Source organism: Bufo bufo, chromosome 1, assembly GCF_905171765.1.
Source record: "Bufo bufo chromosome 1, aBufBuf1.1, whole genome shotgun sequence".
Lineage (NCBI taxonomy): Eukaryota > Metazoa > Chordata > Amphibia > Anura > Bufonidae > Bufo > Bufo bufo.
The window spans coordinates 264357013-264378084 of record NC_053389.1 but is presented as its reverse complement, the minus strand read 5'-3'; the positions used below and the strand labels follow the sequence as shown (position 1 = coordinate 264378084).

At 43.5% G+C, this 21072-nt stretch overlaps 1 protein-coding gene across 3 annotated transcripts in view; it reads left to right on the top strand.

Annotated features, from left to right (window-relative positions):
• The window catches only part of LOC121007039 (T-cell immunoglobulin and mucin domain-containing protein 4-like), a 54506-nt gene that overhangs the window by 16266 nt on the left and 17168 nt on the right, over window positions 1-21072 (top strand). The window contains exons 4-5 of one of the 3 annotated variants that reach the window (XM_040439187.1): window positions 9071-9136; window positions 10979-11095. The exons of 1 other annotated variant lie outside the window; for it this stretch is intronic. In XM_040439187.1, coding sequence (XP_040295121.1) covers window positions 9071-9136; window positions 10979-11095 — 183 coding nt within the window. The remainder of the gene's footprint in view (window positions 1-9070; window positions 9137-10978; window positions 11096-21072) is intronic. One more of the 3 variants, XM_040439188.1, reaches the window with a different exon arrangement.

Here is a 21072-nt window from a genome sequence, read left to right as displayed (position 1 = left end):
GATCTCAGGAGCTTTTACTGCATACTGTTTATGCACACTGTATGCAATAAGCTCCTATGCTTCCTCTAGTGGTAGTTCCAAGTAGCCAGAATTTATCTATGCAGGAGATGTAGGCTGGCTTCACACGGGCGTTGCGGTTTGGTGCCGGATGCGTTCAGAGTGCGTTCAGTGAAACTTGCACTATTTTGCAAGCAAGTTCAGTCAGTTTTGTCTGCGGTTGCGTTTAGTTGTTCAGTTTTTTCCGCGCGGGTGCAATGCGTTTTGATGCGTTTTTCACGCGCGTGATAAAAAACGGAATGTTTACAAACAACATCTCTTAGGCCTCTTTCACACGGGCGTTGCGGGAAAATGTGCGGGTGCGTTGCGGGAACACCCGTGATTTTTCCGCGCGAGTGCAAAACATTGTAATGCGTTTTGCCCTCGCGTGAGAAAAATCGCGCATGTTTGGTACCCAAACCCGAACTTCTTCACAGAAATTCGGGCTTGGGTTAGGTGTTGTGTAGATGTTATTATTTTCCCTTATAACATGGTTATAAGGGAAAATAATAGCATTCTGAATACAGAATGCTTAGTAGGTGATCAATTGAGGGTTAAAAAAAAGAATAATTAACTCACCTTCTCCTCTTGTTCACGTAGTTCCCAGTCTCTTCTTTACTTCTATAATGATGAACTACCGGCTAGGACCTGTGGTGACGTCAGATCACATGCTCCAATCACATGGTCCATCACCACGGTGATGGACCATGTGATTGGAGCATGTGATCTGACGTCACCAAAGGTCCTTTAGCCCACAGCTCATCATTAAAGAAGTAAAGAAGAGACCGGGAACTACGCGAACAAGAGGAGAAGGTGAGTTAATTTTTTTATTTTTTTTTAACCCTCAATTGATCACCTACTAAGCATTCTGTATTCAGAATGCTATTATTTTCCCTTATAACCATGTTATAAGGGAAAATAATACAGTGAATAGACTGTCACCTAGCAACCATGCGTGAAAATGGCACCGCATCCGCACTTGCTTGCGGATGCTTGCGATTTTAACGCAACCCCATTCACTTCTATGGGGCCTGCGTTGCGTGAAAAACGCAGAATATAGAGCATGCTGCGATTTTCACGCAACGCACAAGTGATGCGAGAAAATCACCGCTCATGTGAACAGCCCCATAGAAATGAATGGGTCGGTATTCAGTGCGGGTGCAATGCGTTCACCTCACGCATCGCAACTCGCCCGTGTGAAAGGGGCCTTAGCAACCATCAGTGGAAAACGCATCGCACCCGCACTTGCTTGCGGATGCAATGCGTTTTTCACGCAGCCCCATTCACTTCTATGGGGCCAGGGCTGCGTTAAAAATGCAGAATATAGAACATGCTGCGATTTTCACGCAACGCAGAACTGATGCGTGGAAAACAACGCTCATGTACACAGACCCATTGAAATGAATGGGTCAGGATTCAGTGCGGGAGCTATGCGTTCACGTCACGCATTACACCCGCGCGGAAAACTCGCTCGTGTGAAAGGGACCTTAGAGAGACATATAAAAATGGGGCTCTGATTGCTGCAAAGATACATCAAGAAATGAATCAACACAGAATCTTTGATCTATTAAGCCAATCAGTGTTCAAGGGTGGAAATTCACTTTAAGATGATCTTCCCACTTGACCAGGGAAATATCCGGGTGGGCCAATGCCCAGGGAGGTCATCCAAGCCCTCCACTCTGCCAGGTACATAACGAGCGCTTGTCGGTAAATTCAATTGCTGTGGCCCACATCGCACCTCCTAAACTCCTTGCTTCATCTCTTAGGGCTTGTTCACACTAAAGTTTTTTTGCGTTCCGTATACCGGCCGTTTTAGCATTCCGTATACGGTTCGTATACAGAACCATTCATTTGAATGAGTCCGCAAAAGATGCGGACAACACTCCATGTGCTGTCCGCATCCGATGCTCCTTTCCGTGACCCCGCAAAAATTATGAGACATGTCCTATTCTTGTCCATTTTGCGGACAAAAATAGGCATCTCCATAATGGGCCTCCTATTCCGTTCCACAAATTGCGGAAGGCACACGGGCTGCATCCATGTTTTGCGGATCCGCAATTTGCGGTCCGCAAAACACGACACGGTCGTGTGAACAAGCCCTTAATCAGAGACAACTGGAGGAGGAGATGGAAAATGGCAGCTAATGATGACAGCTTTTGGGACAGTATATTGTGCTGCACTGTGGTATCTGGTTCTGCTGGGACGGTATTTTGCACTATGGTGATGGCTATGCTATGGGTATGCTGACCCTGTCTATTTGTGTCGCCCCGCCTTCTGTCAATATGGACTCACCTACAACATGGGGCCACTTTTAATTTATTTAATTTTTTCAGGGCCACTTTAGGTTCCCAGACTGCCCCTGCACTTGACCGTAAACATTAACTATAACTACTACATTTCCATAACATAAATAAGTGTCCATAAAGTACTTAAAGGGGTATTCCCATCTCAGACAATGGGGGCACATTGCTAGGATATGCCCCCATTGTCTTATAGGTATAGGTCTCACCTCTGGGACCCACATCTATCTTGTAAATGCAGCTGAAAACAAAGCTGGCAAAGTGGTGGCCGGCAGTGTCGGGTCCAGCCACCACCAAGCGTTCCTATCGGGCCACTGAAAATAGCCAGCGCTCAGCTATTTTCGGAATCTCTAAAGAAATTAATGGGCCACCGCTTCCATCCACTTCCATGGGACGGAAATAGCCGAGCCAACACTTGCATGCGCAGTTCACCCTTCTTTACTTTGGTTGTTTTTATATGTCGGCATATACTAGCGATATGCCCCCATTGTCTTAGATGGGAAACCCCCTTTAAGCTGACCCTACACTCCCTTATACACCACCCCATACATGTGCACAGCTGAGCGTGAATGTGTTCTTAGTGGGGAGAGGGGCGTAAGCTGCTGCCAAACACATCTGCTGATGGCTTATGTCCAGTGAGAACGAATTCAACTGACCAATGCTTCTCTTCCCAACATCTGATGTTGTGGATACCCCTGTATACATTAGATGGTAAGTCGGTCGGACGATTCTGCTAGAATTCTACATGAAATCTAATTAATATAGTGACAGCAAACTAACGTACATTGACATAATGTAGTTTCTCAGGATGACGATTATTCCATTACAACAGTGATTGAAACTGGATAATTAAAGAGCTGCCGTTTCTATACTGATAACACACAAGGATAAATACTGTCCTCCACAGACATACATGGAGAGCCACCATCCATATGAGGCCTGGCCTCTGCCAGGACTAGGAACTTAGGATCATGCCATGATCAGTTATTCCTTTGTGTCTCAATGGTAACTAACAGACTACAAACAAAACCCTATTAACTATGATCCTGCAGTCATGAAGTACTCTTTTCCCTCTGCCATCTATTCTACTGTTGCAGAAGACCCTGTGGCTACATAGTGCATATCAAATCTAAATGTTCCACAAAAAGTCACTTACCACTTTTAATACCACAAAGGTTATATTTGTATTTCAGTATCTTAGTTTTTGCACTTTACCTGTGGCATGAATTATTTACTCCATTACAACTTGTTCTTTAAATTGGACAGAGATCCACCTTGTTAATCTGTGTACCCTAAAGATGTAAAAAGAGAATAGTGCAGATCACCTCAACTACCCCAGAAGAAGCCACAGTCATGTAAAATCCATGTTCAGGCAGGGCCTAGGTTCAGGAAGAGCTCAGGATTGACCAACTTGTCATGCATATTTAATGGATTGTGACTACTGTATATGGAATAAAATGTATTTTCTATCTGAACAGTTGAGGCAGTTTGTACAGTTCTCTTCCCTTTTCCATCTTTAGGGAACACATAGCAATGTGGATCTCTGTCCAGCATGTGATTGAGGTAAATGATTTATGTCAAGGGAAATTTCAAGAACTACGACACTGAACTACCAGGGCCTGTGTGGTACAAACCGGATTCAAAAAAAAAAAGTTGGGACACTAAACAAATTGTGAATAAAAACTGAATGCAATGATGTGGAGATGGCAAATGTCAATATTTTATTTGTAATAGAACGTAGATGACAGATCAAACGTTTAATCCGAGTAAATGTATCATTTTAAAGGAAAAATACGTTGATTCCAATTTTCACGGTGTCAACAAATCCCAAAAAAGTTGGGACAAGTAGCAATAAGAGGCTGGAAAAAGTAAATTTGAGCATAACGAAGAGCTGGAAGACCAATTAACACTAATTAGGTCAATTGGCAACATGATTGGGTATAAAAAGAGCTTCTCAGAGTGGCAGTGTCTCTCAGAAGCCAAGATGGGTAGAGGATCACCAATTCCCACAATGTTGCGTAGAAAGATAGTGGAGCAATATCAGAAAGGTGTTACCCAGCGAAAAATTGCAAAGACTTTGCATCTATCATCATCAACTGTGCATAACATCATCCGAAGATTCAGAGAATCTGGAACAATCTCTGTGCGTAAGGGTCAAGGCCGTAAAACCATACTGGATGCCCGTGATCTCCGGGCCCTTAAACGACACTGCACCACAAACAGGAATGCTACTGTAAAGGAAATCACAGAATGGGCTCAGGAATACTTCCAGAAACCATTGTCAGTGAACACAATCCACCGTGCCATCCGCCGTTGCCAGCTGAAACTCTACAGTGCAAAGAAGAAGCCATTTTTAAGCAAGATCCACAAGATCAGGCGTTTTCACTAGGCCAGAGATCATTTAAAATGGAGTCTGGAAAATTGGAAGAGTGTTCTGTCACGATTCGAAGTTCTTTTTGGAAATCTGGGACACCATGTCATCCGGACCAAAGAGGACAAGGACAACCCAAGTTGTTATCAACGCTCAGTTCAGAAGCCTGCATCTCTGATGGTATGGGGTTGCATGAGTGCGTGTGGCATGGGCAGCTTGCATGGGCAGCTTGCATGTCTGGAAAGGCACCATCAATGCAGAAAAATATATTCAGGTTCTAGAACAACATATGCTCCCATCCAGACGTCATCTCTTTCAGGGAATACCCTGCATTTTTCAACAAGATAATGCCAGACCACATTCTGCATCAATCACAACATCATGGCTGCGTAGGAGAAGGATCCGGGTACTGAAATGGCCAGTCTGCAGTCCAGAACATTTGGCGCATCATAAAGAGGAAGGTGAAACAAAGAAGGCCCAAGACGATTGAACAGTTAGAGGCCTGTATTAGACAAGAATGGGAGAGCATTCCTATTTCTAAACTTGAGAAACTGGTCTCCTCGGTCACCAGACGTCTGTTGAGTGTTGTAAGAAGAAGGGGAGATGCCACACAGTGGTGAAAATGGCCTTGTCCCAACTTTTTGGGGATTTGTTGACACCATGAAATTCTGATTCAAATATTTTTCCCTTAAAATGGTACATTTTCTCAGTTTAAACTTTTGTTCCGTGATTTATGTTCTATTCTGAATAAAATATTAGAAGTTGGCACCTCCACATTATTGCATTCAGTTTTTATTCACAATTTGTATAGTGTCCCAACTTTTTTGGAATCCGGTTTGTATTATAGTAACTGATTTTTGATGAAACATGTCATATTTTGTCAATGAAAGTTTTGGAACCGCGCTGCTTTGAGACTATGTTCCCCGGTCAACAGTGGATAGCACAGGGCACCGACCCCTCTCCTCTTCACCCAAAGGATCCGATCTTCCACAGACCTCCTCCTCTACAGGGTTTAAGAAGGTTGGCAGAATAGTGAAGCACCGTTATGCAAGTTGGTTTAAAAGGTTTTATTCTACTCACAAGAGTCGGTAGACAAAAAGCATATAGCACAATAAAATCGTCACGTTCCTGCCCGTCATATTTTGTGTCCAGCATGAAGACATGGAGTCTTCTGAAACAGTTTAAGGCTACATTCACCGTTTTGCGGAGAAGGATAGGCATTGTTACAATGGATCCGCAAAAAAACGGATGCCATACGGATGTCATCCGTTTTTTTTATTTTTTTGCGGATTCACAATTTGCGGACCGCAAAACACATAGGGTCGTGTAAATCTAGCCTAAAAGAAACAATTGTGGATTCTTCTTCCTCTTGTGTTAGGTCCATTGTATTCTGTAGGTCCAGTTTTATTCTTCTATTATTGGTGGACAATAAGAGAACGGGAAATAACGCTGTTTGATCAGACTGCTCAGGGTTTGTTTGTAGTCTGTAACCATGGAAACACATAGCTTTGCATAGGAGTTGTATACCCATAATATAAGGATATTTTTGATAGAAACTAGTTGCAAAATCATTTCATTTTATTATGTTAGATGCACTGGAGTTAAAGGGGTTAGCCCACACATTTAAAGCTCTTTTTTTTTTTTTTTACTCACAAATCTGTAGGATGGATAGCAGCTGCATCTCCCAGGATGCATTGCAATTAACCCCTTCCTCCCCTGCAAAGAAAATAGTCCCTTACATATATCTTCAGAGATACACGAGTCACATTATTATGACCATTTCCTACTTTCAACGTTGGCAGCTCGTAGCTCATGGAAGAAGTCACATGTTGTGAGGTGGCTTAGTGGGTTATCTAAGGTGTGTGATAGACTGTCTGCACACATATCCCCCGTTGCTGTCATGGATAAAAGGGGCGATTTATCAGAGTTGTAAAATGGGTGATTATTGGCTTTTAGGCCAAGGGTGGAGGTATTTCTGAAACAGTGCAGTTTGTGAACTGTTCACATGATGCTGTGGTGAAAGTGTATGGTGAGCGGACAAATGGCACCATTGTGAATAAGCAATATGGAAACTGCAGAGCACAATGTGCCATTGATGTGAGAGGTGAATGTTGGCTGCAAAGGTGTGCTCACCACCAAAATGTACCAGGGGGCACAACAGTATTTTACTGCATATAGGCCTCTGAAGCAGACGAATGGTAATGAAGTTGCACTGGCTGAAAAGGCTTCCATTTTCGTGTCAGTATCGGAATTGGACCTCCACTGATTGACAAAGGGTTGCCTTCTCCGATGAGTCTCATTTTCTGTTTCATCAAACGGATGAACATTGGCATGTCAGGCGAGAAACATCAGAGAACAAACACCTAACAAACAGCTATTACTGGAAGAACACAACGTGGTAGTGGCAGCATTATGATCTGCAGAATGTTTTGTGGCATGCGCTGGGCCAATTCATCATGCATTCTCAGCCGATTTGGGTATGAATCCATCCTTGCACCCATACATGTACATCCATAAATACTGATTGTCTTCCCTGTGGCAGATGGGATCTTCCAGCAAGACAATACAACCTGTCACACAGGTAGAAATGTCCAACATTGGTTGGAAGAGCATGACCAAGACTTTTAACTACTACACTGGCTCCCTAATTCCCCAGAGTTGAATCCAACCGCGCATCTGTCGGACCACCTCGATCATGGTGTTCGCTCCATGGATCCTATCTAGAGATGAGCAAAGTTCTCTAAAATTCGATTCGGCTGCTTCGCTGAATTTCCCCAAAAATTTGCTTACTGATGAATTATTACATTTCTTTGTAAATAGCGGGTGCAATGACAGGGAACGGCAATTGCGCCACCCTCCAGTCATTGAGCCACTCAAAAGAGATACACATTAATGCATTATAGTGTTTGCAATTTTAGGAAAATAAATATGTTTTACTTACCTCATCCATTTGATCACAAAAAGGTTCCCTTAGCCATCTTGCTTGAAGATCCACCGTGCATGAGATTTCACACGGGATCTCCAAGCAAGATGGTTGGGGTAAGTATGATTTTTTTTTATTTATACCGCTATCGATTCATTACCATGAAGCACGAGGAAATTCGGCTTTGTGGCTAATCGAATTTTTCCTGAAATTCGGATCGAAGTCCACTTCGTGAACTTCAATTCACTCAACACTAATCCTATCCCACTCACCCTCCAGCAGTTGTGGGATACCTTGCAGCCCACATGGCTCCACATACCTGTGACAACCTACCAAGACCTTATTAAGTCACTGCCAGCCCACCTAGCTGTTCTCCATGCTGCACACGGCGGTTACTGTGGATATTAACTGGTGCTCATGATAATGTGGCTCGACCATGTATTTCTATGAATTTATGAGTATCGGTGAATGAATGCATGAATGAATGAACGAATGAATGAAAGGTATGTGAGTCGCTTCGCCTCCTTCACTGTGATATCACAACATCAGGGAGGGAAAGGGAGCAGGGAAACTAATGACCATATTAATTCACCAGAAGGATAAACAGCAGGAAGCGCTATCTGAAAGGAAAATGTACACAAAAACAGAAAAATAATTTTATGCATGTACATACAGTGTGATGAAGTGCGCGGTAGAGGTATGGTGGTGGTGTGTATTTCACCCGGTGGTTCAGTTTAGATGGGTGAGATAACTAAAATCCAGAAATAGTGCTGCTTCAGCAAGGCACAGCTTGCTGGAGATTGTTTTGTTTAAAGTTGTATGGGCTGGATTTCTTTGGACTGGGAGACAGGTTGGTAGTGGGAGTCTCTCAGTCTGGACCCCTAGTCCACTACAGGTATTCCCTTTAGCTGAGGAGGTCAGCTGGGCTATAATCAAGGAGAGATAAGACAACCCTCTGTGTAGGACTGGGGAGAAAAAGTGACCCTACAGAGAGGGTTGGAGCCGGAGACCCTGTGTGTAAACTGCATTTTTTGAGGTGAGCCAGGGAGAAGACCTCTGTATTAGCTAGAGCCCAGACGGGCAGGTGTTTATTTTGGTTTATGTTTCTGATGGTGCTGAAGTGTCAGAATAAAGCACCATTTGGACTTGGATCTGGAACCCCGTTGTCAGAAAAGTCTGTGATTGCGACTCCCTGTGAGAGAGCGATCCCTTACAACAGTAATACTTTTTTTAAAGTATTACTATGAAATGCCCTATTCATTGCATAGTAATACTTTTCATGGAATAACACCGCTAAAAAAACTTTATACAGTCTTTAATCGGTCTTCATAGTTGGGGAATATGAATTTGAGAGATAACAGGGGGGGGGGGGGGGGGGGAGGAATCTGAAATACATAAGTATGAGGGCACCACTGACCGAATATCATTTTCTTTGTGCAGAATTCCCAACAGTGATAACTGGAAATGAAACACCAGAAGCAAAACCTACTGGTGACAAGACCTCAGGTACCTCAGGAGAGCATCACATATTTTTTTTTCTAAGGCATTTGTAGATACTTCCAATGGGTGTGACTGTGGCCTCCAGGGCTTCCAGGTACAGAAGCCTACTAGGCCTTATAGGCTGACGGTGCCCTTCAGGGCTTCCAGGTACAGAAGCCTATGAGGCCCTATTGGCTGTTGGTCAGTTCTATTACAATATATTATTATATAAGCGATCAGAGCATCGCATGTGACAGTCCCCTACCCAGTCATAAAAAGGAAAAAAAACTTTTTAGAAAAATAATAAAAAATCGCATTTTCACATATAAAAAGTTTTGAAAAATCATTATTGGTAGTACTGCGTCTGTAGTGGTCCATAGAATGCATCGATCACAATATTTATCACACCTGGTGAAAAAAAATATTAAACACAATGCCAAAATTGATTAAAAATGATCAAAAAGTCGTATTTACCCTGAAATGGCCCCAATGAAAACAAGCCCTTACACAGCTTTATTGATGGAAAAATGGAAAAAAAAATGTTATAGGTCTTTCAGTACGACACAGAAATATTGGGGGAGATTTGGTGTAAAGTAGAATTGGCTTAGTTGCCCATATCAACCAATCAGATTCCACCTTTTATTTTTCGGTGCTCCTTTGGAAAATGAAAGGTGGAATCTGATTGGTTGGTATGGGCAACTAAGCAAGTTCTACTTTACACCAGTTTAATAAATCTCCCCTATCGTTTTTGTTGTGCAAAAATAGGAAAATATTTATTTAGGAACGATATAATTTTGGCATTGTTGTAATCATAACGACCCACAGAATAAAGTTATCCTGCCACTTATAAAATACAGTCAAAACCGTAAAAACAAAAAGCAAAAGCAAATGGTGAAATGGTGTGTTTTTTCTTCCATGCCCCCAAAAGAATTAATAAAAGTTGCACAACACATTGTATATACCCCAAAATTGTGTCATTTAAAATACAACCCACCCTGCAAAAAACCCTTGTATGGCTATGTCAACAGGAAAAAGGCTAGATTAAAATGCAATAACAAAAACCTCTCTGTCTTAAAGTAACAAACTTGGAAGCGTCCTTAAAGGGTTTAAAATGACCTGTCAGTTGTATTCCACATTACATGGCTATTCTGGAGTATTCTACTGACTCAACTGTATTGTTTCTGTTCCTGTTATTCCTACTAGTTATGAATGATTTGCCTGGTTGGTGTTATCAGTGGAGAGGATATCCCTGCACCATCTGACACTGTTCAATCAGTGCTGGCAATGGCAGACTGTGCAGGGACACACCCCAAAATTGGTAACAATTCATAATTTTAAAACGTCTTGCAGGAATAATTGAGGGAGGACACAACACACAGTCATAAGATGCTCCAGGATAGCTATTCAATGTGGAATACAATTATTTACTGAAACAGGCATTTCAGCACTGCTGACAGGTCCTCTATAAGTGGTACAGTATAGTGGTTGCAGCTCACATTCATTGGTTTAATACTCTTAAACAGTTGTGTTACATCAAGTTAAACTTGGAATATAGTGACCTTGTACTGGGGTTCACAAAACTGTGAATAAGAGCCTCAAGAGGGTCAGATGATGCCCAAGCCGAGGAGAATGGAGAGGAAGGAGGAAAGACAGTTTAATGACTCGTATGCTGTACGTACTATTTCTTAGAGGCAGAGACCACTGGGGTCACCTCTGTAGATTCAGAAGCAGGTGGGCTAAGGGAAATGTTTCATATTCACCAAAATAGTATATGGTATTTTGTAATACCAGAAAATTTATGGAAAACAGAAATTTTTAAGTGCTCATTTTTTACTAAAAATCTCTTTTTCTGTGTTTGTCCTTTTCTAGCTATCCCAGGGTTTGTTCCTGATCATAAACTGACCACTTCTGTTGAATCAAAGGGTAAAGTCAAGGAAAACACTGAAGCTCCTCTATGGACCGAAAGTCTTTCCCCAAATAATAATGGTAACACTGTGGCCCTGATTTTATTATACCTTCACTCCAGAATTCTGGTATCAAAAAGTCACAAATATAGGGCTTTTGCGACTTTTTGCACTCACTTGCTTGCATGTGTGTATCATTAGACTTTTAAAACAAAAGAGTGCTAATCTCACTCCAGAAGGAGGGAAACTGGAGGAGCTTCTCTAGACAAAAGTATTAGTTCTAAGGATAAGACAAATTTATCAAACAACATCAGATATTTCATAAATGTGGCATAAAGTCCTCCAAAGCAGACTAAATTTTCCCCTTATGATAAATTACACCCTATTTTTGGTGGTAAGGGTTTGGTAGAGGGTGTTCAAATATAACTTTTTTTTTTTTAAATGTTTTAGATCATCTAGCAAAGTCGGTACTGGCAGATCTAGACTTTGGTTTTTAGGTGGTAACATGCACAGTGCAATCTCTTATAATAATCTAATTTGTCAAACTGAGAAGCATTATATCAGACTATTATATAGTATATAACATAGTAACATAGTTTATAAGGCCGAAAAAAGACATCTGTCCATCTGTTCGGCCTGTTATCCTGCAAGTTGATCCAGAGAAAGGCAAAAAAAAAAACCCTGTAAGGCCCCTTTCACACGAGCGAGTTTTCCGCGCGGGTGCAATGCGTGACATGAACGCATTGCACCTGCACTGAATCCGGACCCATTCATATCTATGGAGCTGTGCATGCGAGCGGTGATTTTCACGCAGCATGCTCTATATTCTGCGTTTTTCACGCAACGGAGGCCCCATAGAAGTGAATGGGGCTGCGTGAAAATCGCAAGCATCCGCAAGCAAGTGCAGATGCGGTGCGATTTTCACGCACGGTTGCTAGGAGACGATCGGGATGGGGACCCGATCATTATTATTTTCCCTTATAACATGGTTATAAGGAAAAATAATAGCAGTCTTAAATCCTTAAGGACACAACCTTATTTCACCTTAAGGACCAGGCAATTTTTTGCAAATCTGACCAGTGTCACTTTAAAGAGGACCTTTCACCGATTATGACAATGTGAACTAAGAATACAGACAAGGAGAGCGGCGCCCGGGGATCTCACTGCACTTATTATTATCCCCGGGCGCCGCTCCGTTCTCCCGCTATGCCCTCCGGTATCTTCGGTCACAAAATTATGGTAGGCGGAGTCTGCCCTTGTTCTGCTGTAGCGCTGGCCAATCGCATTGCAGAGCTCACAGCCTGGGAGAAAATAATCTCCCAGGCTGTGAGCTCTGCGCTGCGATTGGCCAGCGCTACAGCAGAACAAGGGCAGACTCCGCCTTAGTGACTGAAATCTCCACCTACTATAACTTACTGAGCGAAGATACCGGAGGGCATAACAGGAGAACGGAGCGGCGCCCGGGGATAATAGTAAGTGCAGTGAGATCCCCGGGCGCCGCTCTACATGTCTGTATACTTAGTTCACATTGTCATAATCGGTGAAAGGTCCTCTTTAAGTGGTGATAACTTTAAAACGCTTCGACTTATCCAGGCCATTCTGAGATTGTTTTTTCGTTACATATTGTACTTCATGACACTGGTAAAATGAAGTAAAAAAAAATATTTTTTTGCCAAAAATTTGGAAAAATTAGCAAATTTCCAAGTTTCCAAGTTTCAATTTCTCTACTTCTATAATACATAGTAATACCTACAAAAATAGTTATTACTTTACATTCCCCATATGTCTACTTCATGTTAGGATCATTTTGGGAATGACATTTTATTTTTGGGGGACGTTACAAGGCTTAGAGGTTTAGAAGTAAATCTTAAAAATTTCTCAGAAATTTTCAAAAACCAACTTTTTAAGGACCAGTTCAGGTCTGAAGTCACTTTGTGAGGCTTACATAATAGAAACCACCCAAAACCTCCCATTCTAGAAACTACACCCCTCAAGGTATTCAAAACTGATTTTACAAACGTCGTTAACCCTTTAGGCGTTCCACAAGAATTAATGGAAAATAGAGATACAATTTCAAAATTTCACTTTTTTGGCAGATTTTCAATTTTAATATTTTTTTTTCCAGTTACAAAGCAAGGGTTCACAGCCAAACAAAACTTAATATTTATGGCCCTGATTCTGTAGTTTTCAGAAACACCCCATATGTGGTCATAAACTGCTGTACGGGCACACGGCAGGGCACAGAAGGAAAGAAATGCCATACGGTTTTTGGAAGGCAGATTTTGCTGGACTGTTTTTTTGACACCATGTCCCATTTGAAGCCCCCCTGATGCACCCCTAGAGTAGAAACTCCAAAAAGTGACCCCATTTTAGAAACTACGGTATAGGGTGGTTTTGTTGGTACTAGTTTAGGGTACATATGCTTTTTGGTTGCTTTATATTATACTTTTTGTGAGGTAACAAGAAATAGCTGTTTTGGCACGGTTTTTATTTTTTGTTATTTACAACATTCATCTGACAGGTTAGATCATGTGGTATTTTTATAGACCAGGTTGTCACAGACTCGGTGATACCTAATATATATACTTTTTTTTATTTATGTAAGTTTTACACAATGATTTCATTTTTGAAGCAAAAAAAAATCATGTTTTAGTGTTTCCATAGTCTGAGAGCCATAGTTTTTTAAGTTTTTAGGCGATTATCTTGGGTAGGGTATGATTTTTGCGGGATGATATGACGGTTTGATTGGCACTATTTTGGGGTGCGTGTGACTTTTTGATCGCTTGCTATTACACTTTTTGTGATGTAAGGTGACAAAAAATGGCTTTTTTTACACCGTTTTTATTTTGATTTTTTTACGGTATTCACCTGACAGGTTAGATCATGTGGTATTTTTATATACCAGGTTGTCACGGACGCGGCGATACCCAATATGTATACTTTTTTTTATTTATGTAAGTTTTACACAATAATTTCATTTTTGAAGCAAAAAGAATCATGTTTTAGTGTTTCCATAGTCTGAGAGCCATAGTTTTTTAAGTTTTTAGGCGATTATCTTGGGTAGGGTATGTTTTTTGCGGGATGAGATGACGGTTTGATTGGTACTATTTTGGGGCGCGTGTGACTTTTTGATCTCTTGCTATTACACTTTTTGTGATGTAAGGTGACAAAAAATGGTTTATTTAGCACAGTTTTTATTTTTTACGGTGTGTATCTGAGGGGTTAGCTCATGTGATATTTTTATAGAGCCGGTCGATACGGACGCGGCGATACCTAATATATATACATTTTTTTTATTTATGTAAGTTTTACACAATAATATCATTTAAAAAAAAAAAAAATCATGTTTTAGTGTCTCCATAGTCTGAGAGCCATAGTTTTTTCAGTTTTTGGGCGATTATCTTAGGTAGGGTCTCATTTTTTGCGGGATGAGATGACGGTTTGATTGACACTATTTTGGGGTGCATATGACTTTTTGATCGCTTGCTATTACACTTTTTGTGATGTAAGGTGACAAACAATTGTTTATTTAGCACAGTTTTTATTTTTATTTTTTAATTTTTTACGGTGTTCATCTGAGGGGTTAGTTCATGTGATATTTTTATAGAGCCGGATGATACGGATGCGTCGATATCTAATATGTATACTTTTTTTTTTATGTAAGCTTTACACAATAATAGCTTTTTTAAAACAAAAAAAATATGTTTTAGTGTCTCCATATTCTGAGCCATATTTTTTTTATTTTTTGGGCGATTGTCTCAGGTTGGGGCTAATTTTTTGTGGGATGAGGTGACGGTTATTTTGGGCATACGCCTTTTTAATTGCTTGCTGTTGTACTTTTTGTGATGCAAGGTGACAAAAAAATGGTTTATTTAGCACAGTTTTTATTTTTTATTTATTACGGTGGGGTTAGGTCATGTGGGATTAGGTCATGTGATATGTCTATAGAGCCGGTCGATACGGATGCAGCTATACCTAATATGTCAACTTTTTTTTCGCCCTATTTTTTACCTATTTTTTTTAACTTTATTTGGGGAAAATGAAGTTTTTGTTTATTTTTACTTGAAACTTTGAATTTTTGGCGGGGGGAAACTTAATTTTTTCAACTTTATTTTTTACTTTATTTTTTGTCCCACTTTGGGACTTCAACTTTTGTGGGTCTAATCCTTTACAATGGACTCCAATACTTCTGTATTGGAATGCATTGGCTGTATGAGTAATACTGTGTGTATTACTCATACAGCTTCCTGCCTGTGAGATCCAGGGGGCTGGATCTCACAGGCTCGTCACCGGAAGGCAGCGCGATGCCTTCCTTAGGCATCGCGCTGCCTTCCATGCCATCGGGTCCCCTCTACAGCCCCACTGGGACCTGATGGCACCGCCAATCGCAACCGCCGCCGCATGTAAAAGCCGCAAACCGCAGGTCTGAATAAACCTGCGGTTTGTGGCGATCGCCGACATGGGGGGGGGGGGGGGCACAGGACCCCCCTGGGCATTGAGCCAAGGTGCCTGCTCAATGATTTGAGCAGGCACCTTATTCTGATCACCGCCAGCAGGGCGGCGGTGATCGGAAATACACATGACGTACAGGTACGTCATGTGTCCTTAAGTACCATGACAACATGCCGTACCAGTACGTCATGTGTCCTGAAGAGGTTAATACAGAATGCATAGTACAATAGGGCTGGAGGGGTTAAAAAAAATAATAATAATAATATAACTCACCTGAATCCACTTGATCGTGCAGCCTGTCTTCTTATTTGCTGTGCACAGGAAAAGGACCTTTGATGACGTCACTGCGATCATCACATGGTCCGTCACATGATCCATCACCATGGCTAAAGATCATGTGATGGACCATGTGATGAACGCTGTGACGTCATCAAAGGTCCTATTCCTTAAAGAAGAAGACAGAAGAGATGCCTGCTGCGCGAACAAGTGGATTAAGGTGAGTTAATTTAAAATATATATATTTTTAACCCCTCCAGCCCTATTGTACTATGCATTCTGTATTCAGAATGCTATTATTTTCCCTTATAACCATGTTATAAGGGAAAATAATACAATCTACACAACCTTGAACCCAAACCTAAACTTCTGTGAAGAAGTTCGGGTCTGGGTACCACTTTCAGTTTTTTTATCACGCGCGTGCAAAACACATTGCACCCGCGCGATAAAAACTAAACAACGGAACGCAATCGCAGTCAAAACTGACTGCAATTGGGTACCTACTCGCGCGGGTTTGCCGCAACGCATCCGGGCCTAATCCGGACACGCTCATGTGAAAGGGGCCTGAGGTAGAAGCCAATTTTCCCTTCCTTCCCGACTCCAATCAGGCAATCAGAATAACTCCCTGTATCAACGACCCCTCTCTAGTAACTATAGCCTGTAATATTATTACACTCCAGAAATTCATCCAAGCCCCTCTTAAACTCTTTTAGTGAACTCACCATCACCACCTCCTCAGGCAGAGAGTTCCATAGTCTCACTGCTCTTACCGTAAAGAATCCTCTTCTATGTTTGTGTACAAACCTTCTTTCCTCCAGACGCAGAGGGTGTCCCTTCGTCACAGTCACAGTCCTGGGGATAAATAGATGATGGGAGAGATCTCTGTACTGACCCCTGATATATTTATACATATTAATTAGATCTCCCCTCAGTCATCTTTTTTCTAAAGTAAATAACCCTAATGTTGATAATCTTTCAAGGTACTGTAGTTGCCCCATTCCAGTTATTACTTTAGTTGCCCTCCTCGGAACCCTCTCCAGCCCTGCTATGTCTGCCTTGTTCACAGGAGCCCAGAACTGTACACAGTACTCCATGTGTGGTCTGACTAGTGATTTGTAAAGTGGTAGGACTATGTTCTCATCACGGGCATCTATGCGCCTTTTGATGCAACCCATTATCTTATTGGCCTTGGCAGCAGCTGCCTGACACTGGTTTCTACAGCGTAGTTTGCTGTTCACTAAAATTCCTAGGTCCTTTTCCATGTCAGTGTTACCGAGTGTTTTACCATTTAGTATTGTGGGAGATTAGCTGGTGGGGATCACCTTTTCTGAAAACAGACAGTCCGTATGCAGGCAGTTTCTTTGAAAGTCTGGCTGGTTGCCAGGTTTATTTAGCCCAAAAGGTTTGCACAGCAGAAAACAAACAAAACAGAAAGTAAATCCTTGCCGTCCGGCGCTAAGCTATACAGTTATGTCCTGACTATACGGTGTGGGGCTGCTCCCCGACACCGCCAACACAAATGGTAAAGCAAACCTTTAGTTTCTCTTGCATCCAAACATAGCTCTCCCTTCAGCCACACAGGTTACAATCCTGAGACTCAGCACATGAGAGACCTGTTGTGCTCTCTTCCTGTTTATTTAAAGTCCACCTGGAGGTGAACTCCAGTGGACCACAATCTCTGGACCGGAACCAAGCCTGCCTTAGAGGCTGGAAAAAACCCGGGTCGGATTCCGGTTCAGTCCCTCACAACAGAGCGCATGCGAGGTGAAACATACCTATCATCCACCACCTCGCCTCGCATACCGTCACATATCCCCCCCCTCTGCTCTAGCCCCCGCGGCTGAGCAACTGTCCCCAGCATACAATGCATGCGGGAGAGGGCATCTGCATTGTTTTGGAGCTTGCCCGGCCTATGCTCTACTGAAAACTTAAAGGGCTGTAAGGCCAGAAACCACCTTGTCACGCGGCTATTTTTTTCCCTGTTGTCACACATCCACTTTAGGGGTGCATGGTCGGTGACGAGCTTAAACGACCTTCCCAGTAAGTAATATTTCAGCGAGTCTAGGGCCCATTTAATAGCGAGACATTCCTTCTCGACAATGGCATAGTTCTTTTCATGCTTGTTCAGCTTTCGGCTCAGGTATACCACTGGGTGCTCCTCACCGTCTCTGGTTTGGGATAGGACAGCCTCTAGGCCCACCTCAGAGGCGTCCGTCTGTACCACAAACTCCTTTGAGAAGTCCGGGGTTACCAACACCGGTAGTACACAAAGGGCCCGCTTTAACTTCTGGAAGGCCTCCTCGGCTTCAGGATTCCATTTAACCATGGCCGACCCCCTGCCCTTTGTCAGGTCGGTCAGAGGGGCGGCAATGGTGGCAAAGTCGGGTATAAACCGCCGGTAATACCCCGTAATGCCAATAAAGGCCCGAACTTGTTTTTTGTTTATCGGTTGGGGCCATTTTTGAATGGCCTCAACCTTATTGGTCTGGGGCTTGACCAGTCCCCGGCCAATAACGTAGCCAAGGTATTTGGCTTCCTCCAGGCCTATGGCACACTTTTTTGGGTTGGCCGTGAGACCTGCTTCCTTAAGTGAATCTACCACTGCTTGTACCCGAAGCAGGTGCGATTCCCAATCTGGGCTGTGGATGACCACATCGTCCAAGTAAGCAGCTGCATACGGGCGATGTGGGCTCAAAGTTTTATCCATCATTCGCTGGAATGATGCAGGAGCTCCATGCAGACCAAAAGGCATCCGCTTATACTGAAACGAGCCTTCAGGAGTGGAAAAGGCAGTTTTCTCCTTGGCCGATTCAGTTAGGGGTATCTGCCAGTAGCCTTTCGTCAGGTCTAGGGTCGTTATGTAGCGGGCTTGTCCCAACCTGTCCACGAGTTCGTCGACCCGAGGCATCGGGTAGGCATCGAACTTGGAGACACTGTTGAGTTTCCTAAAGTCGTTACAAAACCTAACAGTGCCATCGGGTTTTGGGACCAGCACTATGGGGCTCGACCAATCACTGTGGGACTCTTCTATCACGTCCAATTCTAGCATCATTTTTATTTCCTTTGCGACTGCCTCTCGCCTGGCCTCCGGTATTCTATATGCCTTTACATTTACGCGAACCCCAGGTTCTGTCACTATGTCATGCCGAATCACGTTGGTTCGTCCGGGTAAGGGGGAGAAAAAGTCTCTATTTTTGTACAAAAACGCCCTAACGTCACTTTGTTGCACCAGGGATAGGGATTCCGTTATGGGGACGTCAGGGATCACTGGTCGCCGGACTGTTGCAGCCGGAGATGTGGCCAATAAAGTCTCTCTGTCCTTCCAGGGTTTTAAGAGATTTACATGATAAATCTGTTGTGGCTTCCGTTTCCCAGGTTGGTAGACTTTGTAGTTGACCTCTCCTACTTTTTCAACCACCTCAAAGGGACCCTGCCACTTAGCCAGGAACTTGCTTTCAACCGTGGGAACCAGTACCAACACTCGGTCCCCGGGGCTGAAAGTACGGACCTTGGCACCCCGATTATAGACCCTCCTCTGGGCCTCCTGGGCTCGCTCCATATGTTCACGAACCAGGGGCAAGACAGCTGCGATTCGATCCTGCATCAAGGAGACATGCTCTATGACGCTTCGATACGGGGTGGCCTCTCCTTCCCACGTTTCTTTGGCGACATCTAGCAGCCCCCTGGGATGTCTACCATACAAGAGCTCAAAGGGGGAATACCCTGTGGACCCCTGCGGAACCTCGCGTATGGCAAACATGAGATATGGTAGCAAAAAATCCCAATTTTTCCCATCTCTGTCAACCACCTTTTTCAGCATACTTTTCAGCGTTTTATTAAATCGCTCCACAAGTCCATCCGTTTGGGGGTGGTAGACCGAGGTGCGGAGATGGGAAATTTTATATACTTTACACAGTTCCTTGGTGACCCTGGACATAAATGGGGTGCCTTGATCGGTTAAGATCTCCTTTGGGATCCCCACTCGACTAAACACCTGGACCAACTCCTTGGCGATAGTCTTAGCGGAGGTGTTACGCAAGGGGATGGCCTCAGGGTAGCGTGTTGCGTAGTCCAGGATTACCAGAATATGCTGGTGACCCCGGGCAGACTTCACCACTGGCCCCACCAGGTCCATGCCAATCCGTTCAAAAGGGACCTCAATTATTGGTAGAGCGACCAGGGGACTGCGAAAGTGGGGCGCCGGTGCTGACAATTGGCACTCGGGGCACGACTCACAGTACTGCCTGACATCTGCATGCAACCCAGGCCAGAAAAATCTCTGGGCGATTCTCTCCCTGGTCTTTTCAACACCGAGATGTCCCCCCATCACGTGACTATGTGCCAGGTCTAGTACGACCCTGCGGAAGGGTTTGGGAACCAGTAGCTGTTCGACCTCGTCTTCTCCACGTTTTATCACCTGATACAGTAAATTGTTGTTGAGGGCCATGTAGGGGAAGGACACCCCCCAGTTAGGGACCACCGGTTCCCCATCCACCATCTTAACATTTTCCCTAGCTCTAATGAGGGTGACATCTCGCAGTTGTTCGGTACAGAAATCCTCTCTCCTGACTTCTAAATCTGGCATAACATTTGGACTACTCTCACTGTCAGGGTCAGAGACATTCTCCTGTTCATTACCCTCGAACTGAGGGCTAGCTTCCCGGTCCTCCGGCTCCCCAGCCAAGACAGGGAAAGGAAGAGGATCTCCCGCTTCCTCAACAACGTCCCCTTCCCTTTGGAAAAAAGGATCTGGCGAGAGCTCCCGTGCCTCCCCAGCAGGGGGAGCTCTATCTACCAGTCTCCCCTTGCCTTCCCATAAGCTCCAAAAATGGGGAAAATCTCTCCCCACTAACGCTTCGTGAAGCAGTGACGGCACCACCCCGACTGAATGTGTCACACTGCCCCAAGGGGTATCAACCTCGACCACTGCTGTCTGGTAGTCCCGTGTGTCCCCATGAATACAAATGACCCCGATAGTACTGGGGTGTAGTTTGGAGGGGTTTACACAATCCTTCCTGATTAGTGTCACCACACTACCCGAGTCTAGCAGGGCTGTGAGTGGTTTTCCATCCACAGAGATAGCACACATTTGTCTCTCGTTGTGACTCGAACATGCTGCAGTACACGCGACCTGTGCAAAAAGAGAAATGTGTCTTTTCCTGTAAGCATAGTCACACTGCATAGGCTCATCGCTTAACGGACAGTTTGCAGCAATATGCCCAAATGCATGGCACCGATAACACTGTATGTGCTCTACCCCCAGTCCTTTTAAGGGTCCCAAAGACCTTCCTGGCTTCTTTGGCCAGTCTCCAGGTCTAGGACCCACAGTCT